This window comes from Magallana gigas, chromosome 6 (assembly GCF_963853765.1).
Source record: "Magallana gigas chromosome 6, xbMagGiga1.1, whole genome shotgun sequence".
NCBI lineage: Eukaryota > Metazoa > Mollusca > Bivalvia > Ostreida > Ostreidae > Magallana > Magallana gigas.
The window spans coordinates 33663441-33681849 of NC_088858.1; the positions used below are offsets into that span (position 1 = coordinate 33663441).

At 34.5% G+C, this 18409-nt stretch overlaps 4 protein-coding genes across 5 annotated transcripts in view; 2 read left to right on the forward strand and 2 right to left on the reverse strand.

Annotated features, from left to right (window-relative positions):
* The window catches only part of LOC105347929 (MAP3K12-binding inhibitory protein 1), a 24365-nt gene extending 14697 nt beyond the window's left edge, over positions 1–9668 (forward strand). The window contains exons 8-9 of one of the 2 annotated variants that reach the window (XM_066087618.1): positions 3825–3893; positions 9032–9668. In XM_066087618.1, coding sequence (XP_065943690.1) covers positions 3825–3893; positions 9032–9112 — 150 coding nt within the window. In that variant the 3' untranslated portion in view covers positions 9113–9668. Of the gene's footprint in view, positions 1–3824; positions 3894–4334; positions 4909–9031 lie in introns of those variants that run through there. The other variant, XM_066087617.1, reaches the window with a different exon arrangement.
* Positions 4900–8887, reverse strand: LOC117680306 (perlucin). The gene is made up of 5 exons (XM_011457184.4): positions 8760–8887; positions 6958–7052; positions 6154–6250; positions 5456–5684; positions 4900–5001 (listed from the first exon to the last, which is right to left on the reverse strand). Exons 1-5 carry the CDS (start codon positions 8809–8811, stop codon positions 4971–4973), a joined length of 504 nt encoding a protein of 167 aa, XP_011455486.3. The 5' UTR covers positions 8812–8887; the 3' UTR covers positions 4900–4970.
* On the reverse strand, positions 9579–14492 carry LOC105347931 (perlucin). Its single transcript, XM_011457185.4, has 5 exons — positions 14349–14492; positions 11634–11728; positions 10835–10931; positions 10144–10372; positions 9579–9680 (listed from the first exon to the last, which is right to left on the reverse strand). The coding sequence occupies exons 1-5, from the start codon at positions 14398–14400 to the stop codon at positions 9650–9652; spliced, it is 504 nt and encodes a 167-aa protein (XP_011455487.3). The 5' UTR covers positions 14401–14492; the 3' UTR covers positions 9579–9649.
* Positions 14391–18144, forward strand: LOC105347932 (perlucin). Its single transcript, XM_011457187.4, has 5 exons — positions 14391–14548; positions 14954–15054; positions 15538–15634; positions 15770–16001; positions 18010–18144. Exons 1-5 carry the CDS (start codon positions 14500–14502, stop codon positions 18041–18043), a joined length of 513 nt encoding a protein of 170 aa, XP_011455489.3. The 5' UTR covers positions 14391–14499; the 3' UTR covers positions 18044–18144.
* The last annotated feature ends 265 nt before the right edge of the window (positions 18145–18409 follow it).

The window sequence follows — 18409 nt, forward strand, 5'->3', positions numbered from 1 at the left end:
TATTAGGGCCAGCCCCTTTTTCTTGATATGGAATGAAAGGTCATTTAATTCTACACAAATTTTGTTCAACAAGTGTTTAGAATTTCGTTACCGTTTTGGAGATATATGAGAAAGAAGGTTTTAGGGGCCGGTCCCTTATCTTCTTTTAGGGGCCGTTCAACGAAATTATGACGGTTGCAATTTGTTGAGAACATCATTTTGAACAACGTTTCTTTTTTACTGCAATACAAAATATTTTTCCTTTGTGAGATATGGGTGATCGAAATTTTTGACTTTTGGCCCCTAAAAACTCTTAATTACGTAACACATAATAAAATCATTACATTGCTTGAATACAGAACTATAAGATAAACACATTTGCGTCTATAATATTTCACAAAATATCTCTCAGTAAAAGGCTACAGATTAAAGATTTTAGAGCCCTTTGGTCCCCTAATTTGAGGGGCCAGCCCCTTTTTCTTGATTTCAAATAAAAGGTCATTTAATTCTACACAAATTTTGTTCAACAAGTGTTTAGAAATTTGTTACCGTTCTAGAGATATATGAGAAAGAAGGTTTTAGGGGCCGGTCCCTTATCTCCTTTTATGGGGCGTTTAACGAAATTTTGACGGTTGCATTTTGTTAAGGACATCATTTTGAACAACTTTTCTTCTGTACTGCATTACAAAATATTTTTCCTTTCTGAGATATGGGTGATCGAAATTTTGGACTTTTGGCCCCTAAAAACCCTTAATTACGTAACACATCATAAAATCATTACATTGCTTGAATACATAACTGTGAGATTAACATATTTGCTTCTATAATCTATTACAAAATATCCCTCGGTAAAGAGTTATGGGTAAAAGACTTTAGAGCCCTCTAGGTCCCTAATATTAGGGGCCAGCCCCTTTTTCTTGGTATCAAATGAAAGGTCATTTGATTATAAAGACATTTTGTTCAAGAAGTGTTCAGAAATTCGTTACCATTCTTGATATATCTGAGACAGAATGTTTTAGGGGCCGGTCCCTTATCTCCTTTTTGGGGCCGCTGAACCAAATTTTTTAGGTTGCATGTTGTTAAGTACATCATTTTGAGCATCTTTTCTTTTATACTGCATTTCAAAATATTTTTCCTTTTTGAGATATAGGTGATCAAAGTTTTGGACTTCTGACCCCTAAAAAACCCTAATTACGTAACATATGAGAAAATTGTTATACTGCTTGGCTTCATAATTATAAGATAAACATATTTGCTTCTATAAATTATTTTAAAATATCCCTCGGTAAAGAGTTATGGGTAAAAGACTTTAGAGCCTTCTAGGTCCCTAATTTGAGGGGCCAGCCCCTTTTTCTTGATATCAGCAGAAAGGTCTTGCAAAAATAAACTTTTATTACATTACATGTTTTAACAAAATATTTTCCAGAAAAGAGATAGAGAGAGAAAAGCACAAAAATTCACGACGCTTTTTTAATGTCAATTTTCGAGCCATAGCGAGCTTTGGCGCCAGTAGTGCTAAACATACAAAACAACAATCATGCAAAACTTCAATCTTTTGTTTTCCTACTGTAAAAATTTGAGCTGAATATCTCTTATAGTTTAGGAGAACAACAGAAGACAAAATACCCATATAAAAATTAGAAAAATCTCAATATCTCAAAAACGGATATGACGTCATCAATACAAAAAATTTCCAATCAAGTTCAGACCACTATCTATCACATCCTAAAATTTGATTGAAATCGGCCGAGCCGTTTCGGAGAAATCGCGTGCACAAAAAAAGGAAGAAAAATAATAATAATAACTAGACACGATCTCGTTGCGAGCAACGAGGAGGTCTTCCGTGCGATTTTTTGAAGGTTATATGAACTTGACTTTGATATTTGACCCTTTATCTCCTTATTGGGGCTACAAAAAAAAATTGATGGTTGAATTTTGTTAGGAACATCATTCTCAGCATTTTATTCAATATTGATTTTCAAAATAATGCTTTTTAAAAGATTTGTTCTGTTTGAGGTATGTTATCAAAGTTTTGTACTTCTGGTCCCTTAAAACCCATTAAAACCCCTTAATACGGAACACATGATAAAATAATTATAAAATGATGTTAAATAAATGTGAATTGAACATTCTTGCTTCCTAAACATATAACAAAATATTTTTCAGTAAAGTGCTATGGAAGAAAGACTTTAGAGCCCTTTTGGTCCCTAAATTGAAGGGCCAGCCCCTTTTTCTTGGCATCATACGAAAGTTCTTTTGATATTAAACATATTTTGTTCAACAAGTGTTTAGAAATTCTTTGCCGTTTTTGAGCTATATGGGATATGACATTTTAGGGGCCGACCCCTCATCTCCTTATTGGGGCCAGATAATGAAAATTTTATGATTGAATATTGTTTAAAACATCATTCTAAGCATCTTCTATTCTTTATCGCTTTTCAAAATATTTGTCCTTTTTGAGATATATTTGATCAAAGTTTTGGACTTTTGGCCCCTTAAAACCCCTTATTACGTAACGCATAATAAAAATTTATAATGTATAGTTTTATTAGTAAAAGACGAACATTTTTGCTTCTTAAACATATTACAAAACATTTCTCAGTAAAGTGCTATGGAAGACAGACTTTAGAGCCCTTTTGGCCCCTAAATTGAAGGGCCAGCCCCTTTTTCTTGGCATCATACGAAAGTTCTTTTGATATTAAACATATTTTGTTCAACAAGTGTTTAGAAATTCTTTGCCGTTTAAGAGCTATCTGGGATAGGACATTTTAGGGGCCGACCCCTCATCTCCTTATTGGGGCCAGATAACGAAAATTTTATGATTGAATATTGTTTAAAACAGCATTCTAAGCATCTTTTATTCTATATTGCTTTTCAAAATATTTGTCCTTTTTGAGATATATTCGATCGAAATTTTGGATTTTTGGCCCCTTAAAACCCCTAATTACGTAATGCATAATAAAAAATTTATAATGTATAGTTTTATTAGTAAAAGATGAACATTTTTGCTTCTTAAACATATTACAAAATATTTCTCAGTAAAGTGCTATGGGAGAAAGACTTTAGAGCCCTTTTGGCCCCTTATTTGAGGGACCAGCCCCTTTTTCTTTTTATCAAACGGAAGATCTTGTAAATATAAATTTTATTTGCTCTATATGTTGTTGTAAAATATTTTCAGGAAAGGAGATAAAGAACAAAATCCATTAAAAATTACGTCGTTTTTTTAAACTCGATTTTCGGGTCCAGGCGAGCTTCAACGCCTTTGAAGCCAGACAACCACAAATGCCTTTAAACACATCTACAATCTTTTGTCTACAATCCCTGAAAATTTAAATTCAATATCTTTTTTCGTTTAGGAGGAGATAGCAGGACAAAATGACCCTCTAAAAATCACTAAAAGGTCAATATCTCCCGAACGGAAATGACGTCATCAAAATAAAAAATTATATATAAGGTTTTTATCAATATCTACAAGATCTGAAATTTTCACGAAAATCGGTCCAGTCGTTTTCAAAAAATCGCTTGTACAAAAAAGCGTAAGAAAAAAAAAAATAATAAAAGGGAAAAAGAAACAAAGCAATAACAATAAGGTCTTCCGTTGGAAACGGAAGACCTTAATAATAGGGAAAAAGAAACCGAAGAATAACAAGAAGGTCTTCCGTTGGAAACGGAAGACCTTAATAATAGGGAAAAAGAAACCGAAGAATAACAAGAAGGTCTTCCGTTGGAAACGGAAGACCTTAAATATAATAAGATGGTATGTGAAATTTGAGAAAAAGATATTATGCGCAATAGTGAAAAATTGATAAGGCCTTTTTTCCTGAAGTAAATTATTTTCTTGACAGCCTGTTCCCCATTCAAGGAAAAGAAAAAGAATGGAAGACAATATATCCGTGAGATATCAGGACTTACAGGTAAGCTACATGTGTCAATTTTATCATAACTCACTGAAAAGAATGTAGATTTGGTTAAACGAAAATTAATTTTTGATTCTCATGCCAAATTAAAAAAGAAATGTAACAAACAGGTGCCGGTATTTCATTTTTATTGCAAGATAAAAGGAAACACCTCACTTTTCATATTTTGACTTGAAATTAAATTTCAGTTGTTCCCCTTTCCAATAATATTTATCATACAAGAACCATACATTAGGATATTTGGCCTTTGAGCACATGCATTTTGTATTCCTTTGAATATTGTGTCCTCTTCCTCATCACCAACCTGTTCTCTGAGTGTAAATGATCATCATTCCTACTTTTCACTTACGTTTTATAGATTTTTAACTTCAACTGTAATTGACATTAATTTACATGTTGTATAGAAATGAACTTGTTTTGTTGTTTTGATTTTGACAGAATATGGATGTAGCGGACATTGACGAAAGAATCCACATGCTAAGAGAGTCTTTGAGAAGGAAAGCTATGAACAGAGTATAATGGAATGAACTGAGTATAATGGAACGAACCGAGTATAACGGAATGAATCGAGTATTACAGAAAGAACCAAGTTTTACGGAACGGACTGGTTATAACATAGGAGTAATGTTACGGTGACAGAGCCTAGTACTGTTCTGTGTACCAGAAACATAAGAAGTACAACTATTTTAACAACAGCTTGGACTTTTGGTAGTTGTGTCAAACATCATTGTTGGCCACTCAGCCATGGCTCTTTTGAATGTAACTTTTAAGCAAAGGTATATTTCACTATTAAATCAGCGTCATCTTTAACTTGTTTTGATGTTACATCCTACTGAAAGTGCTAGGCTTTGAAAAAATGTTTCTATATGTTATGTGCATCTACATTTATATAGAAATGTGATTTTCATTATGAAACATACATTAGATTAAAACATTGTCAAAGTCAAACAGATGATTGATCATTTTTGAAAATTCATTTTTTAGGAATAGAAAACAACATAAACACAACAAAATCTTTTATTTCGAAATTTTTTTTTATAAAATCGAATTTCCTTCAGTGTCACTTTGATAGGTCTATCCTATGACTGTATCCGTCTCAACTAAGCTGAAAAAAGAATGTTAATTCTTTACAAGTAATAACTGTGTGTGTTGCTGATACATGTAATGAAATTTGCCATGTTTTACACATCCAAGAATAATGTATGACAATATACAGAATGTAGCACACTAATACCTTAAGAGAACAGCACAAAGTTCATGGCTGAATACATTTTGGTACAGAGAATTGTTTCACCACACAACACATTTTGTTATAAAATGAGGACTTATAATAAAATATTTGAATTCTAATCAAAATACGACATTGATTATACACTGTGTGTAAAGAGCCTCGCATGGAGCTTTGTCTGTTCACGAAGCTTCATGTGAAAATCAATTGAAATTCACATGAAGCACAATTGCCTGTATAAAAATTTTTGTATCAACTTAACATATCCTTCCTTAACCTTTTTGTGTTTTCTATAACATTACTCATACAAAGGCTTGCTTATCCTGCATACCCGGCCTCACAGAGGAAGTTATTCATGACCTCACAGCTCTCGTCGTTCCAGTTGTAGTTCTCGTGATGGAGGAGGTCCATGCAGTCCTCGCCCCTTCCTTTAGAGTTGGGCTCCCCGGGGAACCACTTCTGGTAGTCATCAGTGGCGATGGCCTTACCCGTGGTTGTCCAGATCCACTCACCCTCTACAAGGGCGTCTGTCCCGTCGATCCAACAGCCATCTGGCAAACCTTCGTTTCCACACGTACATGAATTTTAAAATAATTGATAATTTAGAAGGTATGTACATGTAGGCTGTAAATAGTGATAGAAAGAACAAAATGCCCCATGGGCTTACAGACCGCATCGCTTACCAGAATAACATACTTTTCTATGCAAAATTAGATTAATTTATTTAAAATAAGATGCAGTTTTAATTTGCTTGGGCTGCTTCTGGTCGGAAAGAAATTCAACATGCCTGATGGTCGAAACGATATGCCCCATGTGCTTAGAGGCCGGATCGCTCACCTGGGTAACGATGTTAAATTAATCCTAAATATGTCCATGCAAAATAAGATGCAGGTTAAAATTATTGAGACTGGTTCTTGTCGGAAAGAAATATTTTATTAACATGCCGATTCCAATGCTACATGTGACGTTATTACTATAGCTGTGTTTGGAAAGCTGTAGAGAGTGGTAAATGAAGTCATGCCTGGTTACCTGCGTGATATTCTCGACGTAGCAGTCCTTCAACAAAGTTCTGTTCTCTTTGGGTCTCAATAATGGCAAGGTGTGACTTGAATAACTGACAGTAGAGCTAAAAAATACAATGAATAATTTCTCTTTGCTCTTAGTTTCCAAAGAACTTTCCCTATTTGTATAAATAGCTCCTTGAAAACGCGTTGTAATGAATTTGATCTGTCGTATGATCAGACACTAGAAACGGATTTTGAAAAAAGTGAACAAAACCACATTAGAGTTTATGATTTTAGAGGGAGTGACATAGTTGATGGTCAATTTGTTGAGTCTAAATACGACAAAGAACGTTGTACTATTTTTCATAAGGGAATGTGGATGGGTGTAAGACAATTTCTTCCGTACAATAATCAAATATTCATATTTTACATGTAAAAGTGTTTTTGTATTCGTAATGGGGGCTGGGGTGGTAACTTTTATTTTTCTAAATGATATTATGACAAAAAAGTCAAGGCATGAATGCAAAGGAGAGGGTTCATTAGTTTTCTGACGCAGCACGTCTCAGCAGGTACAGGTTCTTGCCGATGTATACTTGTATAATGTCTTTTATTTCTTCAATAGCATCAATACAAATATGAATGAACGTCAATATTTATTTTTTATACCCCCTCCCCCCGCCTCCAGCCACATCTCTGCATTCTAGCGATCAGAAACCCTTGACTTGGAAAGATGTCTAGCCATTTGGAATGTGTAATAATTAGTTTCAATCGTCAAGTGTATGGACACTTTCCATTATCTCCACGTAACTTGTATAATAGTTATACCTACCATGGCCTCCGCCCACGTTGCTCTTGTTGAGTGAAAGAACTTGTAACAGGAGTCATCGTGCTGAAGAAACCCGTTCGGACATCCGACGGCGTTTACTGAAATGTCGGTTCAAGCATTTAATGCGACTTAGACACGATCTGAGCTCAAAATTTCAAATTTCATTTTTCCAATATGTAGTATTCAAAACGGTAGATATTTGTACATGTATTTCCAATAATTCGTCAAAGGTTAAATATTGAATTACAAGCAAGATACAGAGTTCGAAATTCTTTGTTATGGAAACAAAGCTTGTTATTGTTTACACATAAATATGCGGTATTAGTTTCAATATAATGTTACTTTTTGTTGATAATAATACGTGTACATGTATTACTTATGGAGACTTTGAATCAGCTGATCTTGTTGGCACGAGTCATTTTGTAAAAAAAAAAAAACGTGGTTATTTCTGTACTTAAAACCATTTAACAAGACCTTGGACTTTCAGGTGGGCGTATAGCTATATATTCTTTGTGTCAAAATAAGTTATAAATGACGCGGTTTCAAGCGAAATATGCATCGATTGCGTAATCGTGGCTCAAAAGCCAGACAAATTTTGTTGATTTCAAAGAGCCATGGCAGAGTGGCTAGCAATGAAATAGACAGGCCTAAGTCACATTACTGTTTGACACAACTACCCAAAGTCGAAGCTCTTGTTAAAATGGTTCTAATATTTTTTGAAAAAAAAATATAAGACTCGAGCTTTGTTTACTTAAGTTAAAAAGTTCACAGGGATATGAACCTGGTTGGTACGTGATCAAGTCTTCTGAGAAGTCTATCCCGGTGAACTTTATAACACTACTGTTTATTACTTATTTTTACGTTTGAGAAAGGCAAATCGTTTAGGATTATCATAATATAACCGTGTTTTATGGTTTGCAATAGTGCAACCGTCAAAAGATAAGCAGGTGCAGGTATCATTGTAACACCATGAAAAAGTTCACACAGAATTAAACGTGTTCGATTTTGTATAAGTTCATACCCCGGTATATATAGTATCTTGCTTGTAACTTGACGTCTACCATTCAAACTTTTGTCAATCATTCAGAATGCACAAGTAAACAATTTTAAACATAAAACAAATTAAAATTTTGATTTTCAAATTATAGCTCTGTATAGGCCTGTTAAAGAGTTTTTTTTGGAAAAGAGAGACAACTATTACAAAGACGTTAGCGTTAACGTTGGTCATTTGCAAGTTTTGATCTGCGCATTCATCAAATTTTTGTTTGAGTAAAAAAATTTGGGTTTTTTTTAAATTGAAAAGTCATCCGTTTATTATCAGACATGTACTACACTTCTCCATCCGGTTTCAGTTTTTAAATACTGGTGTTACAGACCTTAGAATCGTTAATCTTTTGGAAAGGACAGTATACCGAAAAAAAACCCCCAAAATGTTAATTAACTTCAAAAGATTTTAACACAAACACCAGGTGTTATGTTATAAAACATAATTATTTCAAAGGAGAAAAAGTTCGTCGAACATTACCGAGGGATGAAAACATAATTACACGTTAAAACTTTCTATTGACTATTTTACTAATACAGTACATCTGTTCTTTGGAAACGATCTTGCATAACATTCTGCAATTAACCCATTAAATATTGACTATTTGAACTTTGTATATACTTACGTTACATGATAATTTTATGAAATATTTAAGACATTTTAGGAAGAAGGCATTATTTCAAATACCCCTCCCCCAATTGTATACTTTTCTTGACACCCCCCTCCCCCCAATCATTTTGAGCAGGAAAGAGGATTTTACCTGAAGCAATGGAAAGCCATAGAGCCAAACCGCAAAACCAGAGAGCACTCATTTTCACGGTACGTCCGAGTTTTTGGTAATCGACATTTATTAAGACCTCCTTGACACGCACAGATAAGAACAAAAATTCTATTGCACCAATTCTCTGAGTGTGAATGATCATGATTTTTACTTTTCACGTACGTTTTAAAGATTTTTAACTTCAATATGGAATTGACATTAATTTACATGTGGTATAGAAATGAACTTGTTTCTTGTTTTGATTTTGACAGAATATGGATGTAGCGGACATTGACGAAAGAATCCACATGCTGAGAGAGTCTTTGAGAAGGAAAGCTATGAACCGAGTATAAAGGAATGATCCGAGTATAACGGAATGAACCGAGTATAACGGAATGAACTGGTTATAACATAGGAGTAATGTTACGGTGACAGAGCCCAGTACTGTTCAGTGTACCAGTTACATTAGTAGTACAACTATTTTAACAACAGCTTGGACTTTGGTTCGTTGTGTTAAACATCATTGTGACATAGGCCTGCCTATTTCATTGGTCTTTGAATTTAACTTTTGAACAAAGGTATGTTTCACTAAAAACCAGCGTTATTTTAACTTGTTTTGACGCAAGAAAAAGATAGTTACATCCTACTGAAAATCCAAGGTCTTGTTAAAATATTTTTATATGTTATGTGCATCTACATGTATATAGAAATGTGATTTTCATTATGAAACATACATTTATATAAAAAAAATTGTCAAAGCCAAACAGATGATTGATCATTTTTGAAAATTCATGTTTTAGGAATAGAAAACAACAAAGACACAACAAAATCTTTTATTTCGAAAAAAAGTTTTTATAATGTGAATTTCCTTCAGTGTCACTTTGATAGGTCTATCCTATGACTGTATCCGTCTCAACTAAGCTGAAACAAGAATGTTAATTCTGTACAAGTAATAACTGTGTTAAATTTAAATGAAACTTGCCATGTTTTACACATGCATCAAAGAATAATGTGTAAGTTTTAAAAAATAATAAGGTACAGAATGTAGCACACTAATACCTTAAGAGAACAGCACAAAGTTCATGGCTGAATACATTTTAGTGCAGAGTATTGTTTCACCACACAACACATTTTGTTGTAAAATGAGGACTTATAATAAAATATTTGAATTCTAATCAAAATACGACATTGATTATACACTGTGTGTAAAGAGCCTCGCATGGACCTTTGTCTGTACATGAAGCTTCATGTGAAAATCAATTGAAATTCACAGGAAGCACAATTGCCTGTATAAAACATTTTGTATCAACTTAACATATCCTTCCTTAACCTTTTTGTGTTTTCTATAACATTACTCATACAAAGGCTTGCTTATCCTGCATACCTTGCCTCACAGAGGAAGTTATTCATGACCTCACAGCTCTCGTCGCTCCAGTTGTAGTTCTCGTGATGGAGGAGGCCCATGCAGTCCTCGCCCCTCCCATTAGAGTTGGGCTCCCCGGGGAACCACTTCTGGTAGTCATCAGTGGCGATGGCCTTACCCGTGGTTGTCCAGATCCACTCGCCTTCTACAAGGGCGTCTGTCCCGTCGATCCAACAGCCATCTGGCAAACCTTCGTTTCCACACGTACATGAATTTTAAAATAATTGATAATTTATAAGGTATGTAGGCTGTAAATAGTGATAGAAAGAACAAAATGCCCCATGGGCTTACATACCGCATCGCTTACCAGGGTAACATACTTTTCTATACAAAATTAAATTAATTAATTTAAAATAAGATACAGATTAATTTGCTTAGGCTGCTTCTGGTCGGAAAGAAATTCAACATGCCTGATGGTCGAAACGATATGCCCCATGTGCTTAGAGGCCAGATCGCTCACCTGGGTAACAATGTTAAATTAATCCTAAATATGTCCATGCAAAATAAGATGCAGGTTGAATTTACTGGGATTGGTTCTTGTTGGACAGAAATAATTTATTAACATGCTGATTCCAATGCTACATGTGACGTTATTACTATAGCTGTAGAAAGTGGTAAATTAAGGTGATAATGGAGGGTCATGCCTGGTTACCTGTCTGATAGTCTCGACGTAGCAGTCCTTCAACAAAGTTCTGTTCTCTTTGGGTCTCAATAACGGCAAGGTGTGACTTGAATAACTGACAGTAGAGCTAAAAAATACAATGAATAATTTCTCTTTGCTCTTAGTTTCCAAAGAATTTTCCCTATTTGTATAAATAGCTCCTTGAGAACGCGTTATCTCATCTTAGTTGGAATGAATTTGATCTGTCGTAAGTTCAAACACTAGAAACGGATTTTGAAAAAAGTGAACAAAACCACATTAGAGTTTATGATTTTAGAGGACATCTAAAATTTGGAATGACATAGTTGATTGTCAATTTGTTAAGTCTAAATACGACAAAGAACGTTGTACTATTTTTCATAAGGGAATGTGGACGAGTGTAAGACCTTATTTTCCTTACAATAATCAAATATTCATAATTTACATGTAAAAGTGTTTTTGTATTCGTAATGGGGGCTAGGGTGGTAACTTTTATTTTTCTAAATGATATTGTGACAAAAAAGTCTAGGCATGAATGCAAAGGAGAGGGTTCCTTAGTTTTCTGATGCAACACGTCTCAACTGGTACAGGTTTCTGCCGATGTATACTTGTATAATGTCTTTTATTTCTTCTATAGCATCAATACAAATATGAATGAACGTCAATATTTATTTTTTATACCCCCCTTCCCCCCGATCCAGCCACATCTCTGCATTCTAGCCATTTGGAATGTGTAATATTTAGTTTCGATCGTCAAGTGTATGGGCACTTTTCATTATCTCCATGTAACTTGTATAATAGTTATACCTACCATGGCCTCCGCCCACGTTGCTCTTGTTGAGTGAAAGAACTTGTAACAGGAGTCATCGTGCTGAAGAAACCCGTTCGGACATCCGACGGCGTTTACTGAAATGTCGGTTCAAGCATTTAATGCGACTTAGACACGATCTGAGCTCAAATTTTCAAATTTCATTTTTCCAATATGTAGTATTCAAAACGGTAGATATTTGTACATGTATTATCAATAATTCGTCAAAGGTCAAATATTGAATTACAAGCAAGATACAGGGTTTGAAATTCTTTGTTATGGAAACAAAGTTCGAGTCTTGTTATTGTTTACACATAAATATGCGGTATTAGTTTCAATATAATGTTGCTTTTTGTTGATAATGATACGTGTACTTGTATTACTTATGGACACCTTTGAATCAGCTGATCTTGTTGGCACGAGTTATTTTGTAAGAAAAGTGTTATTTCTGTACTTACAACCGTATAGCTATCTATTCCTTGTGTCAAAATAAGTTAACAAGAAATCTTATTGACGCAAGCGTCAAATGGGCCGCAAAAAATATAATTGTTGTATGAATCATTGATTGTTTACATAAAAACACACCACAAAGAAGAAAATTAGAGTTGGTTGTACTACTTTGGTAAATGTTAATATACTTTCAGCAACTTGTTTTGAAGTTTAACATTTTACTATTATCATTTTACTGTAAGCTTTTCTAACGGAAATTGTTTGATCATTGCCATAGTATGAAGTAATGGAGAACACATTGATTTGTACATTACTCTAATACAAAGTTCAACTCATCATTTGAAATTTCTGGTGGAGATTATGTATTTTTAACCATTTTGTGGGGTTTTTTTGTTGTTGCATTGTATTGAATGTAAACTTAATGCATTAGTTTAATATATAATTTCTAGGGACCTCATATTAAAATAAAAATGGATTACTTCAAATTTTCCAGTCAATTCAAATTTTCATTTCTGTCATATTCTTGCGTAAATAATTGATATAATGTCATTCCATGATATTTTCTACCAAAATTTTACATGGAAATATAATAAATACAAACGCAAAGTCATTTTATTTGACACGGCACATAGAAATTCAAATACATGTATATCATTTATATAAAATTTAATGACATTCAGGTCTTTAGTATTTCAGGTCTTTAGTATGTCCCGCATACCGATTTTAACAGAATGAAGAACTCCGAAATTTTCCGAATAGATTATAGTCTCGATAAAAACGCGCCAAATACGACAATCTGCTAAGTATGACCTACTTTTCATTTCCGAGTATAAACAAAAATATGTGATATTTTCTAAAAGGCATAAAACATATTTCTACATGCAAATTTACCTTTAATTCATAAAAATAAGCATAGTATTAATTCTACTAAAAAAGAACTATCCCGCAGAAACGCAGTAACAATATTTAAATGTGTATCAAATAACGGACCGCCTTCCGGCGGCCCGTAAAAATGTATGCATCGATTGCGTAGTCGTAGCTCAAAAGCCAGACAAATTTTGTTGATTCCAAAGAGCCATGACAGAGTGGCTAGCAATGAAATAGACAGGCCTAAGTCACATTACTGTTTGACACAACTACTCAAAGTCAAGGCTCTTCTTAAAATGGTTCTAACATTATTTGTAAATAAATATAGGACTCGAGCTTTGTTTACTCAAGTTTAAAAGTTCACAGGAATATGAACTTGGTTAGTACGTAATCAAGTAGTTCTGAGAAGTCTATCCCGGTGAACTTTGTAACAATGCTGTTTATTACTTATTTTTACGTTTGAGAAAGGCAAATCGTTTAGGATTATTATAATATAACCGTGTTTTTAGGTTTGCAGTAATGCAACTGTCAAAAGATAAACAGGTGCAGTATTCATTGTAACACCATGTAAAAAGTTCACACAGAATTAAACGTGTTCGATTTTGTATAAGTTCATACCCCGGTATATATAGTATCTTGCTTGTAACTTGACGTCTACCATTCAAACTTTTGTCAATCATTCAGAATGCATAAACATAAAACAAATTAAAATTTTGATTTTCAAATTATAGCTCTGTATAGGCCTGTTAAAGAGGGTTTTTTTTGGAAAAGAGAGACAACTCTTACAAGGACGTTAACGTTAACGTTGGTCATTTGCAAGTTTTGATCTGCGCATTTATCAAATTTTTGTTTGAGTAAAAAAATTTGGGTTTTTTTTTAATTGAAAAGTCGTTTATAATCAGACATGTACTACACTTCTCCATCCGGTTTCAGTTTTTAAATACTGGTGTTACAGACCTTAGAATCGTTAATCTTTTGGAAAGGACAGTATACCGAACCCCCCCCCCCCAAAAAAAAAAAAAAAAAAAATCCTCATTAACTCCAAAAGATTTTAACACAAACACCAGGTGTTATGTTATAAAACATAATTATCTTAAAGGGGGAAAAGTTCTTCGAACATTACCGAGGGATGAAAACATAATTATACGTTAAAACTTTCTATTGACTATTTTACTTATACAGTACATCTGTTCTTTGTAAACGATTTAGTATACCATTCTGCAATTAACCCATCGGATATTGACTTTTTGAACATGTATATACTTACGTTACATGATAATTTTATAAAATATTTAAGACATTTTAGGAAGAAGGCATTATTTCATATACCCTTCCCCCAAGTGTATACTTTTCTTGACACCCCCCCCCCCAAATCATTTTGAGCAGGAACGAGGATTTTACCTGAAGCAATGGAAACCCATAGAGCCAAACCGCAAAACCAGAGAGCACTCATTATCACCGTACGTCCGAGTTTTTGGTAATCGACATTTATTAAGACCTCCTTGACACGCAGAGATAAGAACAAAAATTCTATTGCACCAATTCTATCGCAATGAAGGGAATTGGGGTCCTGGTTTTGACTGTCTTCCTCCTAGGCATAGGTAACAAAAACATGACGCATGGTTTTAAAAGTATTTTAAAGATATGCATGATGTTTTGTGGATTTTCACTTGAATGTGATAATTTTAAATTTGTTTTTGTGATTTGTATTACAAATTATATTTCAAGTATCTTCGAATCGCTTTCATGTCTATTTAAACCATTATTAAAATACATGATAATTAATAAAAGGTCAGATTAACTAGATATACCACTGCACGTGCATTAATTGTAATCAGTTTGTTACACACTACATACAATGTACATGTACTTTTACATGGAATCGGTTTATCACTTTAAACAATCCAGACAGTTTGTGATAAAGAACGGCGATAAGACGACTTACGATACACGAGTAATATGATACTACATAATCATTATTTGATTGATATAAATTTCTACCACAGGGTATGTTAACGGGCAACAGAACTGTCCAAATGGCTTTATGAAGCATGGAGAAGCCTGCTACCTCTTCTCCATTCTACGAGTTTCCTGGATCCAAGCAATGGTATCACTGCCTTAATTAATCAAAGAACTGAAAGTACTGAATGGTACCACCCATTGCTTATTATATCTTAATTGATCAAAGTACTGAAAGTACTGACTTGAACTTTCCAATAATCATATCTATGGATGCTGAATAGTAAGCAATTGGGCCATACCATCGTTTTTAAATTACCAAATTTATTTCACCATAATCACAGTTGATTTTTAGCATCGGTTAAAATTCATATATACTGTCACTTGCAACTATATAATGATTTACATCTACATGTACATCACATCTGGAGGTAGAAAAGAATTATATTTTATAAACAAATTAATCATTCAGTGATTTTGAAACAAAGTATTCTCGAAATGATTTTTGGTACCGTTCAATTGTTTTGCCGTACGGTGTACATACACTGTTGCTACAATATACCTGAGTACCAATTGCACCCTTCTCTAAATCAAATATTAAACATTAACAGTAACTTTTTTTCTGGTTCAGAAATTTTGCGAGATCTATGGCGGTGATCTAGCGGTCATTGAGTCTGAAGAGGAACAGATGTGGATCGAGTCCTACCTCAAGAGTACCTGGACTCATTGTACGCATCCTACAAAATCATTCAGGAACACATATAAATTTATTATTTGTACACGTATCAAGTCTCAATGCTACCTCAACCCGCGACACAAGATATGATAGTTTATTCTAAAGCTTTCTGATTGTTTTTGCACAGACAACCAAACCGACGGAGTTTGGCTTGGCGGGGCGGACCTTCTGGTCGAGAATGAATGGGTGTGGGTGAAACAAGGGCGACCATTTACCTACACCCGCTGGGCGCCCAGAGAGCCGAGTCACTACCATCGGGTAGGAGCAGACGAGAACTGCCTGGACCTGCTGCCACACAAAAGCTTCATGTGGAACGACGAGAGTTGCGCGTGGAAGATGAACTTCCTGTGTAAAACAAGGTAACGCATGTGCATAGGAAAGAAAATTGAGTACATGATTTCAATACATATGTATACATATGAACACTATTACATGCGTTTTGTAAGGAGTAATTATATATAAGTTCCTAATCATAAATGACAACACATCCCATGACTTTTAGCAACTGCTATTATAGTATTTTCTTTGCCGAAAACGATGTAGGGAGAAATCTAATAGGTTTTTCTTTAAAATATTTGTCGAACTTACTTTTTTTAACAACAAGTGCAACAACCCCGTTAATGGATAAAAATCTAAATGTTTGGAAAGAACCATTTGGAACGTTTTTGTTAATTGATGTTTTAACGTTATCATCCGGGCACCATTACGATTTTAAATCTGGGGTTTTCCCTGTAAGATTCTTTAAATTATTGGGAAGATTTTCTTTGATTGAACTCAATCGCAGTTAATTGTTGGGCCAGATATTGAATTATCGGTAAAATAAACACCCATTAAACATGGATCGATTAAAAAAAATCACAATGACATTGGAAAAGAATTGTCTTGGTCTAAGGCTTCTTCAGCTTTTTCTCGATCCTTTTTAGCTCACCTGGGCCAAAGGCTCAAGTGAGCTTTTCTGATCACAATTTGTCCGTTGTCTGTCGTTGTCGTCGTCGTTATAAACTTTTCACATTTTAATCTTCTTCTCAAGAACCGCTGGGCAGATTTCAACCAAATTTGTCACAAAGCACCACTAGGTGAGGGGGATTCAAGTTTGTTCAAATGAAGGGCCACGCCGTCTTTAAAGGGGAGATAATTGAAAATTATTGAATTTTTTTTTTTTTTCAAAAACCTTTTTCTCAAAAACTATTCGGCCTGAAAAGCTTAAACTTGTGTGGAGGCATCCTCAGGTAGTGTAGATTCAAGTTTGTTCAAATCATGGTCCCCGGGGGTAGGGAGGGGCCACAAGAGGGAGATCAAGTTTTACATAGGAATAAAAAATTAAAAGTCATCTTCTTAAAAACTATCAGGCCAGAAAAGCTCAAATTTGAGTGGGAGCATCCTCAGATAGTGTAGATTCAAGTTTGTCCAAATCATGGTCCCCGGGGGTAGGGTGAGGCCACAGTGGGGGGATCAAGTTTTACATAGGAATATATAGAGAAAATCTTTAAAAATCTTCTTCTCAAAAACTATTAGGCCAAGAAAGCTCAAATTGGCGTGTAACCATCCTCAGATAATGTAGATTCAAGTTTGTTCAAATCATGGTCCCCGGGGGTAGGGAGGTGCCACAATGGGGGATAAATTTTTACATATAGAGAAAACCTTTAAAAATCTTCTTCTCAAAACTATTAGGCCAGGAAAGCCCAAATTTGAGTGGAAGCATCCCAGATTGTATAGATTCAAGTTTGTTAAATAATAGTCCAGGGGTAGGGTGAGGCCACAATGGGGGATGAATTTTACATAGATACATCTATGTAAATCTTCTTTTTAAAGACTATTTGGCCAGAAAAGCTTAAACTTGTGTAGAGGCATCCTCGGGTAGTGTAAATTCAAGTTTGCAAAATCCCAGTCCCAAGTGGTAGGGCGGGGCCGTAATGGCGGTTTGAATGTTTACATAGGAATTTATAAAGAAAATCTTTAAAAATATTCTGGAAAAGATTTCGGTCCAAAACTCAGTACTTAGTGTGAAAGCACAGGTTATGCAGATTTAAGTTTGATGAAACCATAATTCCCTAGAGAAAAGTGGGGCCACGAAATGGGGAGGGGGGGGGGGTACATAGGAATAGAGAAAAATCTTCTTATAGGTACAACAACAAAAGGGGCTTGGTATTTAGCAAAAAAAAAAAAAAAAGAGGTGGATAAAAATTGGCAGATTTTCAAATTTTTTAGCAAGATCTTCTGTACTGTCAAGATAGTTTGATACTGTAATGCCAATTTGATCAGAATTAAGGCAATTGTTGCTCGGGTGAGCGATGTGGCCCCTTGGCCTCTTGTTTGCAAATACCGTAATTGGTATAATGATTTAATCAAGCATATTTTCATTTTCAGTTTGGTCGGAGATCCATTAGTTGTAATAGGGTGATACGAGCTGTGCTTTTCCTAAATTGCTAATAGCTTTTGCAAATCAAAACAACACTAAATAAAAACGTTTGATTTTTACAAATTTTGTCTATTTTACTGTCCCATTTACTTTTTTTAAACATACATGTAGATATTGTATGTAAGCAAATACTGACAGTCTGTCAATTTAACCTTTAATATGTGAAAAAAGAATGAAACCAAAGGATATAATTTTGATAAAATCCAATTTCATTAATTCGAGTTTACAACTCATTTGCCATGTCCCCAACCGTTTTGGTCATGGCAGCCTCATGGCAAGGACTTGTTCGCGCGGCGAGAAATATTTGCGATGACGAGGCAATCGTTATAGACGTAATAACAGTGTATA